Source organism: Neolamprologus multifasciatus, chromosome 7, assembly GCF_963576455.1.
Source record: "Neolamprologus multifasciatus chromosome 7, fNeoMul1.2, whole genome shotgun sequence".
Lineage (NCBI taxonomy): Eukaryota > Metazoa > Chordata > Actinopteri > Cichliformes > Cichlidae > Neolamprologus > Neolamprologus multifasciatus.
In genome coordinates this window covers 19,013,108-19,038,886 of record NC_140445.1, presented here as the reverse complement: position 1 = coordinate 19,038,886, position 25,779 = coordinate 19,013,108, and the positions used below count along the sequence as shown (strand labels likewise).

The 25,779-nt window shown below is 40.0% G+C and overlaps 1 protein-coding gene across 1 annotated transcript in view; it reads left to right on the top strand.

The window, feature by feature from the left end:
* The first annotated feature begins 1,213 nt into the window (after positions 1-1,213).
* itga1 (integrin, alpha 1) overlaps positions 1,214-25,779 on the top strand; it is a 59,958-nt gene continuing 35,392 nt past the window's right edge. The window contains exon 1 of the mRNA XM_085168340.1: positions 1,214-1,668. Within this exon, the coding sequence (XP_085024466.1) occupies positions 1,629-1,668 (40 nt within the window). The 5' untranslated portion in view covers positions 1,214-1,628. The remainder of the gene's footprint in view (positions 1,669-25,779) is intronic.

The following is a 25,779-nucleotide window of genomic DNA, read 5'->3' as shown; positions in this document are numbered from 1 at the left end:
GTATGACTAACACAGATGTTGGATGATCATTTTTAAGCCCTATTTTCATATCTTCAATACAATAACAAAAGCTTCTAAGTCATCTAGGACACCGGGGATTTCAGTTCACGAAGGGCTGTGTGGTTGTCTAGTAAAAGTTTTCACTCTGCAATAAATTAGTGTTCCTGTTTTGCTATACTTTTTGAATGTGTTCACAGACAGTTACTCACAAGTGCACTTTAACCCTAAAACCTAAAAAACGTTTTTGTTTAAAATATTTAAAGCGGCGTAAACAGGATACTGCACCATGGCATCAGTGAACTCTTGTTTATTTCCTCTTCATAAATCATATTCATTCAACTTCGTTTCCATCTAGACTAGCTCGATGACCAGTGGGTCCCCACCCACAGTTTGACAACCCCTGATTTAGTGAAACCTGTAAAACTTTCCTTCCTCCACAGACAGACTGGCACAGCTTCATTTTTGTAAATCTTTTTCACTTTTAATATGACTTTGCTGTTGAAAACAGAAGGACGAGCTGCCACACGGACCGAACCCTGTATGTTAAACTGAGCCTATTTTAGTCTTACTGCTGAGTTGTAGTCTTCAGACACCACTGTGCTGCTTGTACTGCTAAGATTTCCCCATGGGCTTGACATAGGTTATAAAGTCCTGTGCATGATTAAACTCCCACACCCACGTTCAGGGACTGAAGCAATAATTCAGGCTTTGACTTTAGTCCCAGTAACTTAAGCTACTCATGTGCGTTGTTTAAGGTTTTAATTTTGATGTGTCCTGTTGAATAGGAAATTCGTATGTTTTGCTTGTTTTTTGGAACATGAATTACACTGAAACCGAGAGTACGGGATGGTGGAGGTTCTACAACAGCTGTACTAAGATAAAGAATCACAAAACAGGTAGTCTACACTTTTTAAAAGCACATTGAAGCAGAGAAGGAGCTTAAACCTTAAAAATTTCAAGCACCAAGCTGAAGCACTGAAAGACTTCACACATATTCATCTAAAAGCTATTAGGCTAAATGCAGGATGGCTTTTAGCTCTTTTTGTGACTGACCTGCTGCCTGCCTGGCATGTCTATCCCTCATTTTTCTCTGCTCTACCTGTCCATTATTCTCCTCCATGGTTGTGTGTAAGTAACAGCTATACAGCGTGTCTTACAGCGGGAGGGAGGGGCAGAGAGGGAGTGAAACACACACAGTTGCGCTGCTTGCTGTGCGCGTCTGTGGGGGAGCGCACCCGTTTGCCGTGGAGGCTCTGTGCACGCCACACTGACAGACTTGCGACTGATGTGCGGATTCTTTACAGATGCCTTCATCCCATCCCTGCTTTTTATGGTGTCGCTGCTCACATTAACGGCCGTGCGACCCTCAGAGCTCAGGAACCCTCACTCCGCTACACTGCCCACTTTTCCTTCTCCTCCCTGTTTGTCCCGCCCAACTCAGAAGTCTAGTTTGATTCAGGACTTTCAGACTTTGAAGCTTCTGATGCACAGGAAATGCTTCGAGGACTCTTACAAGTCTGCTGTTAGCAATTTAAAAAAAAAATTCTGACAAATCTTCTGTTTAAAAGTCCGTGGACTGAGACTGAGTGAAGCTACAAGGACACAGCTTCACACTAACGGCACTCAGGATGTGGCAACGTTTTATTTTGACAACAGATGCAATTATTGGTAAGTAATGACCGCAGAAAAAAAGACGCGTGTAATGATTATTGGATCAAATAACAAGCACTTCTTCTACAGAAGCTCCCTCGCCGCATCCTTGCGCGCACGCCAGGCGGCACACGCTTGGATCCTCGCGGCATGCATAATTGACGACCGAGCGACTAAATGCATCCATTAGAAGTGTCACTCACCTTGCCAACACGCCCATTAAAAAGTCGCTGTCCTGTCCTAATACGAACTTTCTGTATGTGCCCATGTGAGATTTATTCTGAAGGAACAAGGGTGCTTCATAGACAGCCAGGTCTCAGAGGCACGCCACCCATGAGCTTATATAACAGAGACGTTGAACGGTCAGTCAAATTACTGTACGATGCTCTAATTAGATGCTGGCCATGCCAGAGTTTACGCTGCCAGAAGTAGGCTGTGTTTCTGCTGTTTCTGGTGCAGATCTTGTGAAATTATGTCTCACCCTGTTTTAGAACAAACCCTCGTAGGCAGTGAGTAGATCTGAAGTTCTTGGTTAAGGGAAATTGCTGCTGTCTTAGTGACGGGGCTAAGAGGTTGTGGGCTCGCTTTGGGTAGTTCCTCTGGTGATGCTACGCTCTCTCTCCAGTTCACCTCCAGAGCAGCAGAAGTGAATAAACTTCTAGGTCACGTCCAAGAAGTTTGAATATGACGGAAAGTACCGGTGATGTATCAGAGTTTGGAGGAGGGGAGGATAAGTGGGAGAAAGTGGGATAGAGACAAAGTCAACAGTGCATGTCTCTGATTAATTCTCAGATTTCTACGCTTACATGTGATTCCGGCTTGTGATGGTCATTACAGAATTGAGTTAGAGCTGGAGAGAAATGTGTGTGGCTGTGTGACTGTCAAGGGGTCAGTTCAGTTGAAGCTCATATGGCCAAGCCCATCCCATAACCATCCCATCATCATTTTCTTTTTAACTAGCCCTCCCTGTCTCTGTTTAGTGTCTTTAATCGTATTCCTGCAGTTTGTCGAACAGTGCTTTTCCTTCTACGTGTGCAAATTCAGGGTTATTGTGAATGAGGCTGGACGCTGTTACTTAACTGATCTTGTTCCATCACGCTCAGCCCTGCTGGCCCAGCACTGTAGTGTGCGCGGCAGGAGGCGGTTCACACAGGGGTAAAAGCTGGTTTGAGTCCATAGTGTTGGGTTATGATAGCTACCACTGCCTGCTTTAGAGGCCCACAAGTGCTTGTTGTACTGGCAGCATTTAATCTATGTAAATTCCTAACAGCGTTGGAGCTGCAGGTGGTTTGAGTTTGGTATTTCAGAGAAGAGAGGCATCTGGCTTCCATCAGTATGAGTCGACTGGAGTGACACAAGCAGCAGGAACACAGTCACCTACTGGGCTGTGACTAATTATCATTTACGTTGTTCATTTAAATTCTTTGTACTTCATAATTTAGTCTTTAACACATTAAAAAAATAGAAATGGGCTGCCATTCAAACAAAGTACAGTGTAGGCAATGCCACAATCTTCAAGGTGACATTAACACATAACACACATTGTTTGTCTGACCTTCTTACTGTAGCCAAAAACGTAATAAATTCTCACACTGGAACCACATCGTGTTTATGGTTTCATCTGAATAAATGACTTTAATGATCAGTTACCATAGAAACAGCTTTTGGTTTTGCGATAATATTCACGATCTAAACATTTGACCTCTGCTTGAGGCTTTCTCTCTTTCCTCTCTTTTTTTGTCTGTTGACCTTGTGACTCAAGCCAAAGCTCTTTGTTTTCTTCTTTGAACTGCTCCTTTAATGCAGGGACTGCGGCAGCATCACGGCGCTCACACATGATAGGATGCTTGTGAGCTGCGAGAAATAGCCAGAGGGTGTTTTGGAGTTCATATGGTTGCTAAACAAAGTTGCCTTTTATGGCCTGTTATTTGATTACAAAGTAGTAAATTAGATGAACGCTGTTTCGAGACCTCTGTTTCGCTGCCCCGCAGAGATTACAAGGTGTTTTGTGTACGAGTTGATCACATTTCAGTGTCTTTTTACAGTATGTGTGCTGCAGATATGGAAGGAGGAGCTGAAGGACGAGTCAAACACAAACGGGTTTACGTGCTTCACAACTCTTTCAAGGAAATTTGTCTTTTCCTGAGCACATGGAATGCCGCAGTAGAGCAGAGAGGGCAGTTAATTCATTGATGGCTGGAATGTCAGAGGATATACTGTAAAGTCTTAAGACATTGCAACTCTGCAGTGAATTTATTAACTTGGCGAGACATAGCGGTGAAACCAGCCATCTCCGTCATTAGCAATATGTCTCCTCCTTCTCCTCCCCCTCCTCCTCCTATACTGACTGTAATATTTGAATCTGAATTAGCGTGCTCCCTGGAGTCTGCAGCAATCAGCACTAATCTGACATAAACTGTCTGCTGGCATGGGCAGACAGATTTCCTGGAGTGGTGAGTGATTATGTTAGCTTATCGTCTGCTTGTCTCTTCTTAGACTCAGTTTGAGCATCCTTATTTGTGTTTTTCACACACATGAATATATCTATAGACTGTGGGAATGCCTCTGCTGAACATGTTGTGCGTGCAGCAGAAAATGACACTTTTCACTTTTCACGTCTGGTGATTTTATTGTGGCAATGTCATAACCGGGCTGCCATGATAAAAATGTCCTCTTCCAGTGAGAAAGCACAGACTATATAGTCTTGAGAATTTGCTGTCATCATTTTCGTGGCTATCCAACCACCAAAACGCCACTTGAGGGAATTTGAAGTTGTTTCCAATTCATTGTGATGAAGAAACTGAGGTCCGCCATGGCCAATGCTTTATTTATTAACCATATCTTCAGTGCAAATATAGGCTAAAAAACACATGACATGACCATCAGAATCAACAACCTCACCTGGTTGAAAAACTGTGTGGCTTCCTTCTGGCTGTAATTCCCTACACCTGTGCCCCTAATGCCTTCCTTAAAGGGCCAATCTAAAACCTCTGGCAGCATCCTATGCATATATAGGTTTTATTTCATTTGTTGTTTTTTTTCCAGAAATTCATGGATGCCAGGAGTGCCAATGTAAGGGTCTTTTTTGAACTTAATGGTTGCATTTTGACAATATATAGACTTAGAATTTATAGATTTATAGAAATTTATAGAATCAAAATCTATCGAATCCACCCTTGATGCAAAAAAGGGAAAGTTTAATCAGTGCAGCAGAAGAAGATGAAGTTATATCACAAAGTTCATATGCTTTCTTGCATGAAAACAGCAGCTTCATTTGTAGTTACAGAAATATGCCAAAAGAGAAGTCTTTGAGAAATGGTCTGTTTACTCACATGTTTTTCTGATAGGTTGTGGTTACACTGCTATAGCCCACATGTGGAGGATTTCACACAAAGATGACAGCAAACTAACACCTACCTCATGGTTTCCAACTCTGACCTTGTAACAGTGTGCCTGCTATTCTGCTCTTCCGCTACTCTCTGTGGTCATTATTCAAGACAAGTTATTTAATATACATTACTCATTAATTTTCTTGAAAGTAATTTATAATGTACTTTATTTAACTACTTGCTGGAGAAAGTAAGTGCACTAGTACACTACTTGTTCTCATCACTATATTAAATTGCCTGATATGTACTTTCTCAGAGTTAAAAGTTAAAAACCAACCATTTCCTCCTCCTCCTGCACACAAACTGAAAGCAGCTGATTGTAAGATCAGTTCACTGTTTTTTTTTTTTGTTTTTTTTTTGTCTACCTGTCCTGCAAATAACCGAAGAAACTTTGCAATGCAAGTAACGGCACAATTGTATCTGTGATGTGATTACTCCATTCAGCACAGTCGTGCATTAGATTACTATATTACTGAAAAATGAAATGTGATTACAGTATTTTTGTTCCTTTGCAATGTTGTTACATTGTAATGTGTTACACCTAACACTGCATAACATATAGGCAAGATTAGACTGCCTCTGAAAGGTGAGTTATACCGACAGGCAGTAAAAAAATGGACGTAGCTACTGTGACATCAAGTCCTGCATTGATGCCATCAGCATCTTGTAACCCCCCCCCCCCCCCCCCCCCCGAGAACTCGTTAGCCAATGAGCATGTGCTTTTGTACCACAGATAAACCTTGACCATAATTTACAAAAAATACTTACTACTTATATTTATTCCGTATAACCCAAATTCGTTGACTATAAAATAAAACAGTGAATAAACAGAAGTTAAATTGAATGCATTTTTTCTGCATTGGCTAAGATACGTTGTTAGTCCTGAGACAGACTGGTGATCTGTCCTCTCGCCCTCTGGTAACTGGGATAGACTCCAGCCACTTCACTCTGATAAGTAAGGATAAGTGGAAGAGGATGGATGGCTCTGTTCATATTTTCTAGTTGACAATGACACAAAGCACTTGCAATCGTGGGATAAAATAGCCTCAAATCAGTGTTCGCTTTCTGGATATTTTCCAGTGCTTTCAGCTGGATTTCACAGCCTTCGTCAACGCTTGCAGTTTCGTAAGGAGGCGAGGTGGAGGCTGTAAACCAGTCTTAGTTCAAGAATAGTTTTCTTTCTCGTTTAACAATTTCTTGATAATTTTGACCTTTGTGATGAAACCACCATATGCAGGCCTTTGTTTTCTGTTCTGTGAAAACAAATCTCAAGCCAAATAAGGGGACGTCTCAGAGCCAGTTTTTATGACACAAAGCGGCTTTTTCTGTATTGGAACGATAGCTTAAATTTGATAGATTTTTTTTTCTGTTAGTTGTTATTAAAGACGTCTAACAGAAAAATACAGATATGGTGAAACTCTAGCTGGAGATGAAGTTATGTTTATTCTTCCCAGTGGTTTGATATTGTTAGTTACCTGCAGCTTCACAGGATTCAGCTGTGTGTCTCCAAAGTGACAGTGTTGTGTGTATTTATACCTGCAGTTAAGTCGAATTATGTCTAAGTAGCAGTCACTGAATAAGTGTTTTAACACATGTCATGTATAGCTCAAATGAGCAAATGAACAAATCTCATGCAACTAGCCTGAATGTGAATCAGTTGCCTTCTGAGCTGGTGCAACAGTGTGTGCAACAGCTGAAATGTTCAATTTGCATTGAAATTAGTTTTCTCATGAGGTGCTAACATTGCAAACCTTCACACAGTGATACTGGTGCCAGTGACCCCACATGCCACTGCAGCAGCCACCAAAGAGGAAGTGAAAACGCGTGGTTTGCCAACAGAAAATGTATGTGGCGTATCTCATGCTTCAGCAAAGGTCAGATTCACAGTGTGAATGCTGAATTGCATGCTGAAAACTCAAATGAGAATGATGCATACGGCACAACATGGCTATATTTAGACAAGAGGAAATTGTTAGTTAAGGTAGCGTTTAGCTCAGAGTACTGTTGCAAACTCTGCTGTAGTATTTCAGCTGTTTACTGCAAACATTTAGAAAAAAAAACCATGTAATTGTTGCTGTGACAACCACTACTTAAACTTGGGTGAACTGCTCGTTCTAAACAAGTTCTCTTTCATTTGCACAGCTTTCAGTTAATACTCTTGCTGGAAATTTGGTGGATGTAATGCCAAACGTAGCATGCAAGAAATGCTTGGAAGCATGGAAGATCCATCATATGAGTAGAGAAAGACACACCGATCCAACTTCTTATCCGATTCTGATATAATATCCTTCAGTATTCCATTACACGCAATGCTGATGTGATGTGGTACTTTTGGTTGCTGCCTTATTTCTCAACTGGTTGCCATGGTGAATGTTCTTCTTAGCACAGTTTTTGCCCTCGCTGACACAATCCTCCTGTTTGTCCTGGGACCAGCATTGAGAGTACACTAACTTACGACCCCCTGAGGCTGGACTTACGTCTCTTCTTGGTCTCAAACCAAGGACACAGAGATCTGTTAAATCTGTTAACCATTTCATCACTGAGACACGCAAAGCACTGACATGATGTCCGTGTCAATTTACTTATGAATAAACTGTCTTTGTTGTAATCAAATAAAATTACAACAGATCTGCATCCACCAGAACTTTTTCCAGAGAAGATTCTGAAGTAACGTTTTGGGCATTTATTACTTTCTTATCAAGAAGCATATACACACAGACCTAAGGAATATACCACATTTCAGATTCCACTTAATAGCTCTGTGTATGTGTTTAAAGTCTTATTTTATGTTTGTTGCACTGCTTAAGACATCGTGAAACCTACTCTGTGTTAAGCACGTTGAGTGTCCGTATAATCCTTATATGAACTAAACTGCTATTGCCATTAATTCTCCAAATGCATAAAACAGTAGATATTTGATAATCAAGGATGCCATCGTAATCTGAAGTAAAGTCTCAAACAATGATTTATTAATTGCCTTTGTTTTTGGAATACTCTTCATGGACCTTTGTCTTTTTTCATGTGTTTTGAAAGTGTTATGCAAGACTGATTGATAATATATAGAGAGTGATTTATATATTATGTATGTGTTCAGGCTTTTTGTATCAGTTTGTCAGGGACTGCAGTGACAGGAGCTATTTCCATGCCCTACACTACAGTCAAAATGAGTCTGGCACATTCAGATTTTTGCATTTTTGCAGTAAACCATTTAAATAAAATAAAGATCAAATATATTACATCAATACATCCAAGAGTATATATTTGCTAAATTGGTATTTGTTGTAAAAAAAACTCAGTGTGAGCGTTAGGGATGGGTATCGAAAACCGGTTCTTGTTGAGAACCGGTTCCCAGTGTTTCAATTCCTTGGAATTGTTTGCCATTTTTGCAAACGATTCCCTTATCGATTCCAGTCACCCCGAATGACGTCACCACGTTGCGGAGCGTCATTTGCCTGGCAGGAAACACGGCGCCTAAGCGGCTCAAACGCTCAAAAGTTTGGTTTTGCTTTACGAGAATGGATGACAACAGGGCAACAACTAACAGTGCATATTATGTTAGCGCGATCTGCCTTATTATAAAACCTGCCATTACTGTGCATTTAGGTGACCATGATGAGAAAGACAGACAGAGTCTGGCTCAGATGCTGGCAGTTCTCACTGCAGTCTACCGTTAGCGTCTCCTTTCAGGCCAGGATAGACGAATGTCACCGAGCAGTGACTAAGTTTGTGGTCAAAGGTTTGCACCCATTTGCCACAGCAGATGATTTTCGGTAAGTGAATGTGTTTAATTGTAGGCAGGGACATTACTGGATATTCTTGTGTAATTGCTACAGAATAATTGATGTTATACTTTGTTATTGCTACAGAAGAATATTTATTTTATTATTTTACATTTACAATTTTTTTTCCTGGGGACCCTGTGACACCCCATTGAAGAGCCGTAGGCTGTGGATCTCTTAAGATCTCACTGTTGGGTTTGTAAGGCCATGTTACTCCTAAATTTCTATCTTGTTCAAAGAGAAGATATAAAACAAAGTTCTAAGCTATTAGACTTTAGTGTTCTCCTTTTTTAAAAATAATCGATAAGAGAATCGATAAAGAATCGAATCGTTAAACAGAATCGAAAATGGAATCGTGAAAATCTTATCAATACCCATCCCTAGTGAGCGTAGTTACCGCACCGCTGATGTCATTTATCGTCGATACATTTTCACTTTGTGCTGTTTTGAGTCTCACTTGCAAAATGACAGCAGGGTGAAGTAAATGTGTGCATGCATGCAAACATCTAGTGTGGAGTGGTGCTGACAAGTGAGTTTCCAAGAAGTTTTGCTACTGTGAGTGCAATGAAAGAACAACAAAGAACTGAATTTAATAGATGGTGTCACTGTCGCTGATATTGATAGTATAGCATTCTGTAGTACTCTCTTATCTTAATTGCAGATTGGTGCATCACTAGACTACAGGGTAACCACATCTGAACTCAAAAAGGCATATAGCAGCACTTCCCCCCATGTCTCCTTCATCTCCCACATAATATATATGTCTTGCAGGTCTTTGTAGTAGTGATCTATGAATCATATATACAGCCTTTGATACAGACGATCCACTCAGGCATTCATAGTGTTAAGCTGCTGACTTCTTTGTAGATTTAATGGAAGTAATGATACAGAGAATGGAAAAAAAGAATAAAAAGGAAGAGGAGGATTAAATCTTTCTTGTACCTCGCTTTGCATCTGTTTCATAAAGGTGCACGATCTGTGCGCAAAACAAGACAAATATGTGCATGTGGGGAAAAAATAGTCAACACCAACTACTGCATCAAAGATCAGATGAATCTACGCCAGCTTGGATCAATAGTGTCATGCATACGGTATCTGTTTTCCTGATGTATGATAGTCTTCTCTTTCTTTTGCCTCACTTCTTGCAGGAAAGCCAGCTGCAGTGATGGGTGACATGTGTTTTGCTTGGAGGGTTTACCTTTTTAGGCTTTAAGAAGCATAAGAAGCTAAAAATGTAGGAAAAGAAAGCAAAATCTGACGTTAGTCCTGGAACAAAAAACTGTTGATTGATCATTTTGGTAATGGATCACATAAGTTATTGTTCAAATAAATGCATCAGATTCTCACCTTTTAAGAATAATTTTTTGGATTGACTCTGGAAAATAAAAACCCTAAATTTATTGCCATCTCCTTGATATTATCCACTATTTTCTGACAGTGCAAAGCAACTACTGTTCTGTCACCAAGTCCACATTAAAAACTTAGGAAGATTAACTTTTAGTGATTAACTGCAATTACTTAGAGTAAACTGTAAATGATTAAATGTCATCATTTAATTGAGAAGCCTTCTTCTGGCATTTATTGTCAGTTACTCTACCACAGTGTCACATGAAGTTCATTTAGATGATGACAAACTCATGCATCCGGAGTGCGCGCAGAGTTTACTGATGTCACACACAAAAAAGCGAAGCTGGCAGGATGCTGCAGTTACTGGATAAACAAGACAAAGAAGCATATTTCTTGAAACATTGTGATGTCAAAGAAAAGTTCAAAGATGCTGCCCCAAGCCTGCAAAACCACAAAGCCCACCCACATGTCTTAGTCTCATATACTGTTGCCTGAACAAGCGACAGATGTGTAACAGTTTTTCCTGGTACTGACTGCTGTCTGTGCAGCATATGGCACCCATGTGAGGTGGAGGTGGAAGATGCAGAGAGTCAGGTAAAGCTGGTGTGTCTTCTAAAAGCAGTAATGGCGTTACCGGTTGGTAATCAAAGATGCATATCAGCTCGAAGGGAGAAAGATGCATGGTGTTGGCACATCGTGGATAACAGGCATTCACAGAGCCGGTGGGTGGAGACATGAAATATTAAAAATGAAAGTGGAAGAAATTTTTTTAAAAAAGAACTATTTTTACCTTCAATGACTCACAGTAAACTAGCAACAGTCCATTTCCCCTAACAAACACTGTCTGACCACCTTGAAGCCACCCACTCTCCGCTTCACACAGTAAAGGACATTCATAGCAAGGTGGCACTGAATGCCAGTGTAGTCCCAATTTTACCAAAATGTGCAAAACCGAAATATTTTTAGTATTTTTTTCATTACAGAAATAAGCTGAAATAACATTCATGAAGAATATTTGGCTCATATATGCTCCACTGTCTTTACCAGCTAGCTGCTAATACTAACCACAGCCCTGGTACGTGGTTCTGCACAGGGACTATGCAGTAGGATTTTAATGCTTTTTCACTGCAGGAACCTCCCTGTTATGTTAACACTAGATTCTCGATGCTGATTAACTTCATACAAAATGATAATGAAAGAACTTGATGAAACACCCAGTGATGGGATAGCTCGAAATATGCGTTGTTTTGTTTTCTATTAGATGGATATCATTGTGATCTTACTCATCATAATCATGCACTGGAAAGCATGGTTGGGACTTTCCCATCACCATCACCATGCCCGCAGTGAACTACTTGGAGACTGGAAGAAGACTGGGCTGGAAATGTAGCATGTAGCAGCATCAGTGTTGTGACATGCTGATGCATTCATATATTTTCATTCCTTTAACGGTCATGGTCATTACTATCACATAGTCATAATACTGTAACTACGCGATAGTAATCTCAGTTGTTTCTACAGCAAACCTTCGACAGCAAAACTTTCTTTGTGTGCTTCACACTTTACAATAACCTGTGATTTGTGATTTAACATGGGCCAGATGAGCTACCCCGTCCCTGATGTTCTGGTTTATTGTTAATGATTCAATGAAAGATAATAATTGTGGTATGTAGGGCATGAACTCTATTTCATTCTGATGTGGGCCGTGCCAGAAGCACAGCATTAGACACACTTTTCACAGTAAACGCATTGACTTGATTGCTAAAGCTTTTTAAAGCTTAAGTATTACTTCACGCTGTGACACTCGACACACTTTTGTATTGTTTTTCCTTTTTTCTTGCTGATTTGCGACACTTTCGTCTAACTTGCAGGCATTTTATTGTCAGTATCTTTGTCAGTTGCACATTGGATAGCTACAATAGATTTCACACCTAATATTAACAACAGCAGGTTTTATTTTAACTGTCCTCGGGGTCCAAATATACTCAAGTGCAGTGTAGAAGGGATTGAGCACCCTAAAATTGAATCCCTGCTACGTGTGTGTTAATGGTGACTTGTGGTAAAGCTCACCAGGGCTGGGTTTTGCCACAGAAAATGACTCATTTCTGTCTGAGGTGCTGTGTCTGCCAGAGCTGCAGACGGAGAAGTGAGGGGGGAAATTAAAAAAAGCTTGGTGTCGCCATGGCAGTGCTTGTGCTGAACCTTTTCTGTCGTATGAAGTCTCCAGAAGTCAAATTGATATTTCCTGTCTCGCTCCTGAAAGCTGGATACATATTGTGTCTGTGTTTAATTAGTTTTGCTTAATAGTTACAGTTTTCTGTGAGATGACTGACAGATTGTAGGGGTGATCTCTGCGAAGTGTTTTAAAAGGCTTATTTTCCTATGAGTGTCCTAAAAGCCAAGAGATAAGAGCTGAAAAATCCCCCAAAGACACACACGTCACGTCTTTTGGTTTCATAAACGAACGCGATACCGTGAAGGTGCTACATCACAAATCGTGTCAGTTTACTAAGGTCTTAACCCCCACAGGAGGTCAAGCCACACATGCATCAGCAGCTAGAAGCATTCTGAATGTTTTTTTTTCACACTTCATCATCTGTCCACACTTTTCCTCAGGCTGTTACAATTTTAGCATTCCCAGGAGCCCCTTTTTTTTTAACCCCTTTGAGTGGTTGGGGTTGTAATTACATAAAAATACATTCATTAAAAAACAAAACAAAAAAATCCCCCCAAAACAAACAAACAAAAAAACTTCTTTCCAACATTTTTGTGAGCCATTCATTATTCCCAGAAATTTATACCTATCTACCTGCAGACAGCTTGTGTACGCCGAGGTATTTTTCAGTCATGCGACCTTTGGCACTGCACAGTTGTTGTGAGGCATTAGGAGCAAAGTGGACAGGGGCAGAGGCAACGGGGCGGATGGGGAGGCAGAGGGGAAAGCTGTTGGTGAGACAATGCGGAGTCAGACGGGAGGTCCCGTCTCCGAACATGTGCTGAAGGAGGACAGCACCTTATCTTCAGTTTGAGTGAAAACAAGCAGACAAGTTAGAAAGCTTAAGTTGGAGCCAAGGCTAAACGTTTCCCAGTCTTTATGTTACGCTAACTGTCTTTAGCTTCATATTAAGTGCTATCAGATTTCAGTGGAGACCTACCTACACCAGAAGCAGTCATTACAGTTAAAAACACGATAACTTTTGCTAAAAAATGCTAAATCAAGTTGCACCATCAATTCCACTTCTTCTTTCTTTTTCCTGAGAGAATAAGGTGACGATTCGCTGTATGAGTTTGCCTGGAAAGTGCAATGATGCGTGGTTTTCTTGAAACGTGCACTTTAACCAACAGTAAAGAAGAACTCTTTAGAGGCTTAAATGTAAATGTAATGTTTTGTGGAAGCAAATGTGTTACTTCAGTCACGTATGAAGTTTTGCCTTACTGCACTGTGAGAAGCAGGGGGTAGTAAGTCAGAGTCGCTGTGATTGAATCACTTAGTCTTTTATTTTTGCCATATTTCCTTTTTGTTCTCATTAGGTTGCACAAACATCTTCCAGGAGTGGGGCTCCTGGCTGTATGTTGTGCAGGTGAAGACACATACAGCATTCATTTAAGATTTAAGGTGGGAGGATCATGCATCTGGAGATAGTATGAGATAGGTGGTGTGGTACCCTCTGCTTATTTTCCTCTGTCAGCATTATCTTTTGGCAAAAAGATAATGCTGAATCACTAACACTACAAATGTGTTAGTGATTCAGCTCAAAAGCACTAAATGTTGGCTGTTTGCAGGGTTTTTTTTTTCTTTCTTTTTCTTTAGTCTTTTCCATGACTTTTTCTCTCTGCATTGTGCCACGACATGTGACACTCTTACACTTTGACTCTGTTAAACTTCCTTCAGTCACCATATATACAGGCTTTTTCCCACTGCATTCTTTTCTTACACAGTCCCCTGACGGCGCCAACCTGTCAGTTGCTTGTTAAACTCATGTTGTTTTGGGTGTAGTTTGTGATATAGTTTTCTCTTTTTTTTTGTTAAACAGGATTTAGGCCAGCCTGTAGTCATTTCCTTGTTTTTGCCCATGTGAACTAATCAGGGGCCCACATAAGAAACACATAAGGTGTGCCCCCCCCCCCCCCCCCACACACACACGCATGCATACTTGTTGTCCCCCGAGATTCTTAGTACCTGCTAAGTGCTGATAGCCTCAGATCTCAGTCTCTATATGTGTGCGTGTTTGCATCTGTGCACCAGGCCTGTCCAGCCCTTCACCCTCTTGTGTCTCTGCCAGCAGCAGGTTAGAGCTATCCATCATACATATGGAGAGATGGAGATGGTGTCTGCTTGGAGCAATGTTTCATGTTAACCTCTGCAATAAGAGGCCAAAACAAATAGTCATGCTATCATGATGCTCTTCATACACACAAATGTTTCATAGGATCTGACTAATCACATCTCTTCTTTAGAACAGATTGGTACCATATCAAAGGTTTGTGAGGCTCCACTCAGATACAGTATGTATGTGCAAAAAGTCTTAAGTCACTCCATTTTTTTAAAATATTTTTCTTCCGAGCATTTTCAGATACATTTATGAAGCCACTTAACACTGACCTCTGAATCATTCAAGCATAAGAAGGCACATAAGTTAAGTGATGAACTAGTGTTGTGTCTTCACATAATAGACAACTTATCAAAGAACCAATTTTAAATGGTATAATTGGGAACTTTTTTTACTAGAACTACACATAATGTGTTCCCATTTCTTTGGTTGAATTGACAAGAATTCCAATGATAACACAGTCTGATAGACATAAAGTAATATTTTTGCACCAACAAAGGGATTCCCAAAGAGGTATTAGCCAAAAAGACAGCATGATGTGGAATTCAAGAAATGTGAGGAAACTGCAAGTGGAAGACAAAAAACAAACTATAAAACAACAGCAGATAAACAGTATCTGAAAGTCATATCCTTAAGAAAAAAGAAGAACTTCAGATGATCTATATACTGTTTGATATCCTGGCAAAATACAAATAAATGACAGGAGACTTAAGACTTTTGCATAGTACTGTAGTGTAAATGTAATGACTAATTTTCTTAAGGTTTTACATTCAGACTGTTCCATTCAATTCTAAAGATAACTAAATATCTGACAAAAAAGAAACACATTTAAAAAGCACTTGAGAAAGAGAAGTTCCACACATGTTTGACCAATCATAGTGTGAAATGGATGTATATCAACATTCATCCAGAAGTAATGAAATAATAATTCCCTCTTGTATACTTTCTGTCTGTATTATCACCAGACTTTTTGTGAGAAATCACTGATGGGGAGACGTTTTGTGACTTTTGGTTTTTTTTTGTAGTTACATCAAGTTAAACAGAAATGAACAATGATCGTATGCGCGCGCGCACACACACACACACACACACACACACACACACACACACACACACACACACATATATAGGTGTTAATATACATATGTACATTTTGTATGTACTTGCAGTGATTGATATTGTCACTTCTGGATCACTATTAATATAATCACATTACAGTAAAACTCACAATTCTCCTCCTCTTCCCTTCCTTATCTTATCTGCCGGTACCCCCCTCGTATCTGTGAACACTCTCCACTAAGGTTATCAACATCACAGCAAAACAGCATTTCATAGTAATCCTGTCAGTCAACATAACTTTCAATTAAAAGCTCTTTTAACTCAAAACACGACTCGACGAGCACGGACCTTTTAAAAACTGGCGCTGGTATGCTGAAAGTTTTTGGACTCAGCATCACGTTGTCTGTTTTGGGGTGTATTTTGTGGATTTCTCCGCAAGCAGCAGCAGCAACTAAAAGATTAAAATCAAAACCAACATATCCCAAATTTCTTTTTGCTGATATCGTCTTTGAAGTTTATTTTTTTTGTGAGCCTTCAAACCACAGCTATGCTGATTTCCTGCTTGTTACTCAGAATAGTCATGTATTTATTGGGGAACACGATACTTCTGGTAATACTGGAGCAATTCTGATGCATCGTTCAATCTAGTTTGCCTTTCAGTAAGAAACCTGTCGTTTTCAGTAGTACAAATGAAACATATTAGCAAGGCTGGTCAGAATTAATTTGGGTAATCTTTGTTTGATTTTATGTTTTTATGTGTGACATTTTATTTCTTTACATTTCACCAGTTTCTGGCTCATGTATTAGTATTCATAGTTTGTGTGTCTTGGGTGGTATTTGTCTTTGCTGTTGAGTAGCCCTGACCACAAACAAAGAAAAGATCAAGGGGAGTTGTGTGACCCTCCATACACACTTCTGTGTGTGTGTGTGTGTGTGTGTGTGTCTCAGAAAGACAGAGTGTGTTGATAGGACTGGGATTCTCAGCTAAGATCGTGGCGGCACTAGTTAGATGTGCTAATAAAGGTAAAGCCTAATTTCAAAATAATTATCCTGAGCAATAATGAAAATCAAGTAATTTAAAACACAATAACAAAGTTGCAGCGCTGTTTAATTTGTATATTTATGCCATATTTATTTTTATAATGTGTACTTTTCCTTCAATCTTCATTCAGTGAGCCTTTGTGTAATACAAAAACAAACTTCAACTAACAATTATGTCTATCTTCTGTTATTATCCACAATAAACCAACGTGTCAGCATCTTTTTAAAGGACGTGTTTCTGAATTTTAGTGCTGGCTGGAGAATCACACAAACATTATGTTAGTGGTTCACATTTAAAACCACTCTTTGCTTTTCAAGAAAATTACACCGCTCTCATGTAAATCTGGGGCTAGTGCAGGGTGTGCATTGGCTCATCCCAATTCTGAAAATGGAAAATGTAGCCATTTTCAGGGAAATGTTCCAGTAGCTCAGAAAAAGAAAATTCTCCAGTGCACATAGTGGATCAGCTGACAAAATAGTTTTGATATTGCCGAACCCAGCAGCGGGAGACTTTTGTGAACAATGACACAGACATCCATGGTCACTTCCTACTTGGGTCTTTTCCGTCACCACTTCCTTTCGCTCCCCCAAACAAAGTAATAGCTAGTTCATCACAAATAAGCGACTTGTAACCTTTTTCTAAGCCTGTAAGCCAAGGGTGGGCAATTCATTTTCCCAAATGGGTCGGGCCAATAACCATAACTCAATTCTGCACAATATTAATTTTGTCACTTTATAAACTGTTGCTAATTGGAGTAGATGTTAGACAATTAGGCTATGGCAATGTCCAGCAGGCATAATAAAAAAGAAATCTCCTGTGTCTTGGGTTTGAAAAGGTGCATTAGTGTCTGATTCAATCTCTGGGGTGAAAATGCGAAGGAGAGTAGAAATGTGATGTGATCGTCTTTGAGAGTGTTTGTATCTGGATTTGTAATCTTCATCATTGTTCATGTGAAGATGGATCCAAAGAGGACCATCAAGTTAACTGTTGGCATGTGAATAATAATGTTGGCTTGAAAAGCTCCAAATTTCTCATAAAAGCCTTCATCATGTAGCAAATAGGCCCTTGCCTCACAATTTAGTTCACTCATTAGTGCAGTTACATCCCCAGCAAATACAAGACCTGCTTTCCGTTCTGCATCTGAGAGCTCTCCTCAAAATTCTGTTCTCAGGTCCTTTACTCTTTGTAACACTTTGCCCAGGCTGAGCCACCTGACAGCTGGTTGGTAGCCTATGTCAAAAGTGAAAACAGTATCAGCCAATGTATCAGAATATCAGATTTTTAAATTGCCAAATATCTGTATTGGTCTTAAAAATCCTAAATCTGTTGGGCTTTATATAGGGGAGCGATTAACACCAAAATTGCAAACAATCTCAATGAAATTAATCAACTTAAAGAAATTAGCTGCACAGTCACTGCTGGTGAAGCAAAGTGGTTTGGTCCAAGGTTAAACTATTCTCGACTTTGAGATGAGCAATTGAAGGGACTTCCAGTGAGAGGGAAGGATGTTAGCTCACATATGACAGGGTGGTAAATATGACATTGGGTTAATTTGCCAACCACAGCTTGGAAGGTCTGTGAGCGACTCATCCTTCAGCTACGTGAGTAAGTGGCGAGTGAACTGGTTGGTGTGTCAATGCTCCTCATAACTAAGCTAAGCTAACTGCCTCCTTGATCTAATAATTTCAGCCACTTACTCTAAAAACATAAAAACATATTCCCCGAGAGAACTTGTTTTCTGAAAATGTAGCTAGCTTGATAAAACAGCAAGCTTGAAACTACCACTGAATAGATTCATACTTTTTTCACCTACAAATGAACTGCATCAGCCTACTGAAATAGCAAGAAGAGAGCTAAGGGCACTTGATATTCCTGCACTACTGATAAAAAATTAAACATCATAAGTGGCTAATGGAGGTCATTGTGTTTGTTTGTGGGTAAGTGGAACTTTAGGATCAATTAATTATTTAAAACACACTAATTATAGTACAAACAAAGAGCACTGAAATATTATAATTACATATGTACGTTGTTTAAAATACCATGCATGATATTTAAAATGAGTCTCTGTGTAGTTATTATTATGAATTAATCAGTGCATAAACTCAAAGCACTTTTAAGGTAATTGGTTCCTGCTTTACTAGCATAAGTGACGCTCCCTTTTAGTTTTTTCAGAGTTTCATTTGTTTTTACTGAGTTTGCCAAATAAATCTGCTGTGATGTTGTAACAGTGGGTGATATGCAGTTTACCCCCAAGCTCATGGGGGGGGGGGTTATTATTTTCTCTCACCGTTTCCTTCATAACATGCATGATTGTTTTTGCATGTCTCTTATTGATTCTGGGGAGAGGTTGTTCTTTGACCTATGGGTGTGTGTATTTTTAGTTTGATGTAGCCAAGGAGCACTCTCCGTCCAGATGCTCCCTATATGGGAAAACTGTAGTGATCAGCAGATTTTGCAGACATTGTATGCTTATGTGGTTGGAGGGCAGGGGATATGGTTAGGAGAGTGTCAACCACCCCTGCATTACCGAGAGAGAAATTTGGGGAGGGGATGAAAGCTTTGACAACTGTCAGGGGGGATGATGTCATGTGTGGGTCTCAGCTTGTAAGCCTGGATGTTTTCCGCATTGGTGAAAAAAAAACGAGCTCCTGGGAGTACATCTGGAAGTCTCACAAAGTGGAAGCTGACACCGTTGAGCCGACAGGTTCAGTCAGTGTATTAAGGGGTGTAAACAGAGAGATGCTTAGATGGGAAATGGGAGGGGCAGACAGAGATAAATGGATTGAAGAAACAGTAGAGGAATGGATGATGTTTTTGAGGGGCAAAACACAGCAGAATGAATGAATTGAGGGAGGAGAGGAAGCAGATTAAATAGCAGCCAGGGTCGAGGGAGGTGATTTAGCCACGAGTGACTCAAGGAATGACATATGGTTTGTCACTTTGATCCAGACTGGAATATTTCAACAAGTACTGGTTGAATTGTCACAATATTGTAGAGAAGATGAATCCCTGTGACTTCACTGATGTCAGGACTGCCACTTCTTCCACCACTAGGGTTGTCTTTGTGCTTTTAGTGATATGAAGTTTGCCCAGTACTTTTATTATAACCTAACACTAACAAAGCTAAAGACTTCACTTTGTCCTCAGATTTAATTTAGGTAACAGCGCAAACGTCTGGAGCATAATTCACAAATTTCTAACATTCCAGCTGTGTATCTTGTGTTACCTTTGGCATATTAGCCTGTCAAAGGAAACACCTTATTTATGCACATTAGGACTGCCAAATATGTCTGCTATTTGTGAGTGGCTGGTATATTTGCAAAGTTTGCTAAATATTTGCAATTTTGAGGATTTGACAAGACGTATCACTATGTGAAGGTACTGTTAACCTTAAAAGTCCACTATTCTCAGAACCAATTTCATGCAGTGTTGCCAACAAAACAGCAACTAAAGCTAACATTATGCCAGCAACACAATGTTGGGCTCAAGTGTTCTAAAAATCACGCTCTGATAAACCCTTTGGTTACCTTCTCACATTGTATGAGAATTAAATCGCTATCCAACAACGTTAGATCCACTTTGAAGGAAGTTTCACTAACGTCGACTAACAGCAGCTAACAGCGGCACTCGGTATCATTGTAATTGGACAGAAGTGAGCTTCTCTCACTCACTGACCTGTATCGATCTCCTTTCACAAAGTTTTACAGCTCTTCCATAGTAAATAGTAGTGATGGACAGTTGAGGGAAGGAGTGGACTGACAGCCTACACTCACTAAAACTGAATGACAGCCAAAGTTGTTTGTCCTACAGTGGCCACCGTAGCTAGATTCTTCAATCTACTGACATCTAGTGGTGAGATTTTACACACTGCACCTTTAAACATTGCTTCAACTGATCCTGACCCAGTCTGTGAACAATAACAGCAATACCTAAGGATATGTACATTTTGGCAGTTTGTTAATACAAAGTTAATGGCAGAAACTTTCTCACAGTGTAATCTACATGCAGCTCAAGGTACCTCACAGAGTTCCATAGATTAGATAAATTTGAGCCATCTTCTTTTGCTTATGCAGTTCAGGGTAACGGTGAGTCTGGAGCCTATCCCAGCTGTCCTAGTGAGTGCTAACCCCTCCAAACTCAATGTCTCTCTGGATAAGCTTTCTAAATGGTTTGGTTGTCTGCTTATAATTTGTCCATGATCAGCCATCTTCTGTCTAAATGCATGATTCTTGGTGCACTTGTTTGTTAAGCTTAATAAGCAAACATCTCCAAAGGTGTTGTCACATTTTTACTTTTTTTGGCATAAACCATGGTAACAAATTGTAGGCTTTCATCACATCTGTAGTATCTGTTCTTCATTTCTCTTTTATCTGTTTTAGAAAATATATCAGGGATAAGCAAGTGATCACCTGTGACAGGGAATAATGGTAGGATGGTAAGTGCATTAGAGGGTTGAATTTACTGGAACCGGAACCTGGAATGTCCACTAGTGACCAATCGTCTGCAGCCAGTGAATCACTTGCTGTGAACTTTATCTCCTGCTTAATATATCTGTCAGTGGTGTGGATTTTGTGTTTTTAACTATATTTTTAATTCAGGTAACTGAGCATGTCCAGTATGCTTCCTGAAGGCCAGCCTGTGTAAACACAGAGGTCACCTGAGTTGCTGTTGCTCTGTTTACGCACTGCTCACGCTACCTCTTCCCTTTACCCTTCCACAGCTGCTGACATATCTGCAGCGGATTCGTGTGTCTCTTTTAGCTTGTGTTATTTATCCAATCCGCCCCTGCCTACAGATGCAATCACTAAACCTCAAAGAAAAGCGGCCACTTGTGTTCTCTTCTGCTTGTAAAGCCACAAACACGCCTACATCTATAACCTTTATGTCCACTGCAAGCCCACATGCCACACATTTGCCAAGACTAAAGTAGAGACTGAGCAGGCAGCCAAATGAGAAGATTTTTGTCAAAGTAAGCGGAGCTAAAAGCTGTCAGAAGTTCAGCTCGTGATAACCATTCCTAGAGCGATTAGAGAGGGTAGCGTGGTTACTGCTGGAGTGGCAAAGAAGATGAATTCAGAGAAAAAATGGATGGGGGAAAAATGGGAAAAATGTGCAGTAAAGAAGAAAAATGGACAAAGATAAAAGATCAAAGGTGGAAATCTGGAAATATTTCAGTTTTATAACTTCTTCATGGCTCTAGGCTGGCCACAGACATGCCAGAATTATTTGAAGCTTTTCTCTTGCCAGTGTTGTCTCTTGTTAAATGCCAGCATGTGGTTTTAGAAAAGGTCTGAGTCCCACCCAAAGCCCCTCTTGACATTATTCCTTTGAAGGGTCAACGCCATAAATGACAAATGCACCAGTTCAGTCTTCAGTTCAGCACGACATGAACTTTTTTCTAGTTTCTGCAGATGTTTGCTTGCTTTCTTTTTCGAAGATTTGTTTTGACTGTCTGTCTTGGATCAACTTAACAACTGATTTCTCACCGCATCTAATTAAGGTCGAATGTCAGGCCCACTTCATGATTTTGTTTCCCAGAGCTGGTGATTTGCATTAAGCTTTAAAGCTCTTTATAGATGGTTAGATATGTTACAGATGAGCAGGTGACAATGGGATGCAGATTTTTAACCATAGCTGAGCCAAGCTTTGAAGCCTACAGGTGCTAAGTTGAGTGATGTCTCACAGGTCAGCGGGTGCTGCTTTCTGCACTCGCTGTATCAGCAGCAAAGTCTTTTGATTTTCCTTTGGTTTTGATAACTGTGGCAGAGAGAGCAGTGGGGTTTTATTGTGTGGCTGACAGACTGCCGGGATCAATCAGGACCACGTGGTCCTTGACTGAAAACAGACCCATAATATCACTTTTTCAGTATTCAAACCAACTTAGATTAGACATTTCTGGTCAGCATGATTTCCATTTTGATAAATGACCTGCAGATTTTTTGGCTTTTTTGGATGTGTTCAGAGACGCTGTGGGCCTCTGCTGTTTTTGTAGTGTGGAGAGCCCAACAGTCAGAATGATTATGAACACAAAACAAAGGGAAATTGTCTTAAAGTTAAAACGCACTGTCAGTTTTGTTTATGGAAGGACAGCATGCTGCTTTAAGCTCAGTACTATCTATCTATAAACAGTAAAAGATGTTTGTAATCACTATCACATCATATATTTGTTTGTACATTGGGCCTGGACCATGTTAAATGACAAAAAATGGACAAAAGGTTGGATGGAAGACCAAAAGTAGCTAGTTGGCTAGCTAGCTTAATTAGCAAGGTGCTTCCATTGTTCTCTTGTGATACTTAATGGGATGCTAAATTTAGCCATTGACAAATAGGCTTAAAATGAATGTACTTTCCAGAAAGTAATGCCCAACTGACTGCTCTTTTAAAAGGGTTGAATGTTCAGCAAGATGTAAAAGCAAGCATCCATCACTTGAAGTGGCCACTTTAAATGTTACTGCCTTGAAACTGGTAAGTTGTACAAAAATGCCAAGGAGAAATTAGCTTGTTACCATTTTTAAGCCAACCTATAAACTATTTAAAAGGTGGTTTTGCTTTTTGCTGTCACCATATGGTGGCCTTCAGAAAAGAATACAGGTTAAAGACACATCTGTAGTGGCTTTATTTTTCTTTCCCTTTAAATGTACCAGGAAGCTAAGCCTGTATTTCCTACCATCTACACTGTAAAGATGTTCTGCTAGTTGTATATACTGTATATATATGTCAGTTACTGTTGGAGAAAGACTCAAGCAAAGTTTGTTAAGCTTACGGTTTCTGGCATTTCAACGTTTTTTGAAACCATATCTGATGAGGTAAAGTTGAGTTTGACAGTGACACTGCTTGCTTACTGGCTAGCGACTGACAAGTCATTAAACCCTCAATAATTCCCATTTCTGGATAATGACCATAACTTACAAAATGAACTTCATGTTTTATTCAGTATGACTTGAAAGTAGCAACTGGTGTCATAAAGTAATTAAGAAAGTGTTTTCTGAGGTCAAAGAGCAAGGAAGCCAAGGGCCATTTTCCCATAGACTTATAGACCTACATCCAGAAGTCCGTTTGCAACCGGAGTCACCCATAATCCCATGAAAAGGAAAGAAGAGTCAGTGCACTTCTGCATTGACTTTACTTTTACAACTCAAACCTACAGCTTGCTTAATTCTGTCCTTTTTTGCAGTCAGAACATTTCATCCTGAAGGGGGTCTAAATGAGTAATTTTTTTTGACACATTTCACTTAAACCACAATGATCAGTGTCATGCTTAAATGAAAAAGTCGCAGCTTGACCTTAGCAAGTATTTTATTTCCCCTGGGGACCATGAGTGTCTGCACAAAATTTCATGGGAGTCCATTGAGGAGTTGTTGAGATATTTCAGTCAGGATGAACTGATGTGCTATACACGCTCATGTGTGACTGAGTACATTATGAACCTTCCAGCAGTGATGGACAAATATGCCAGTACCTCAGACACTCATGTGGCCATTTCCATCCACAGAGGGACAAGACTGCTTATTGGTTTTCCAGGGCAGATGTTAGCCCATCTCACAAAAATAGACAGTTATATAACTTCACTGGTTCTGATTTGAAGAGAGTAGAGCCAGGAGACACCCAATACAGCAAAATGAGATTGGTATACACAAAGCATGTGCCTGTCAGTGGACAAATGATGTTCCTAAGTGATTTACAACTTAGGCCGGTTTGACTCTGAACTGTACTTGAGCTCAGTCTGTGATGAATGAAAAGGCCTGGTTGGCCTGAAGCCATCTTAAATCAGCTAAATTAGCTGTGTGTCCGTGTGTGCGTGTGTACCTTTGGATTTGTGGGGATGTGTATAATCAGGTTAATAGGAAAAGGAAATTGAGCTTCTCTGAGAGATGGAAAGGGGGTCACAGAGGAAGTACAGAAATGACTGAGGGAGAAACAGAAGGGATAATACTTCTCATCTGGGATTCCTGTATATGACTCAGCAGGCCTCCTTTGTGGTCTCTGGAAATTTAAAAAGTGAAATCTTATATGAAATCTAAATGATCGACATTTAAACGTGACTAGCAGTTTTACAACTGCTCTGATTACAGAGATTGATGCTTACATATGCTAATCCCTGCATGTATTGCTCACTGTGGCTTTCTTGTGTTGTTAATATGCACAAGAGACCACTCCACATTTTCAGCAGTTTGTGATTTTAGTAAGCCAGTAAGCACATTTGAATGCATGGAGCCAAGAGACAACCTCAGCTGAAATATTAAGCCAGTGCTGAAGAAAAAGAAAAGTTCCTTGAGTGACCACTAGACGCTGGCTCCCAAAATAAGTCAGCTTCCTAGTGCAGTATATAAAAACTCTTTACTTTGCAGTCGAATTAAATGGTCTCTTGAAGTGGGCTCTGTAGCTACTTTGACCCAACTGTATGCAGAATTATTTTATATATCAGATATTCCAAATTGTCTTTACACTGGTGTGAAAAAGTGTTTGCTCCTTCCTGATTTCCCATTTTCGTCAGATCATCAAAGAAATTTAAATATTAGACAAAGATAACACAAGTAAACACAAAATGTAGTTTCTAAATGAAGGTGTTTATTTTTAAGGGGGGAAAAGGCCAAACCTAGATGGCCTTATGTGAAAAACTTTAGCTTCTGTCTCTCTAAAAAGAACATGGCAGTAAAGTTACATCTGAACAAAGAATAAGACCTCTAGAACAATATCTTTTGGACAGACAAGACCAAAGTGAAGATTTTTGTCCATAATGCACAATGCAAAAACCAAACTCAGCATAGCAGCACAAACCAACTGTGAGGCACGGTGGTGGAGGGGTGATGATTTGTGCTTGTTTTGTGGCCATAACACGGGAACCTTGCAGTCTTTGAGTTAACCATGATCTTCTCTGAACAGCAAAGTATTCTAGAGTCAACAATGAGGACATCTGTCCGACAGATAAAGCTTGACCAAAACTGGGTCATGCCACAGGAAAATGATAACATCCACAGCAGAATGACTGAAAAAGAAAAGAGTGAAGATGTTGCAGAGGTTCAGAGGAAGTCTAGACTTCAACCTGACTGAAATGCCGTGGCGGGACCTTAAGATAGTTGTGCATAAACGAATGCCTGCAAATGTCACTAAACTGAAGCAGCGCTGTAAAGAAGAGTCAAGATTCATCCACAACCACGGAAAGGTCCTGATAAAATCAT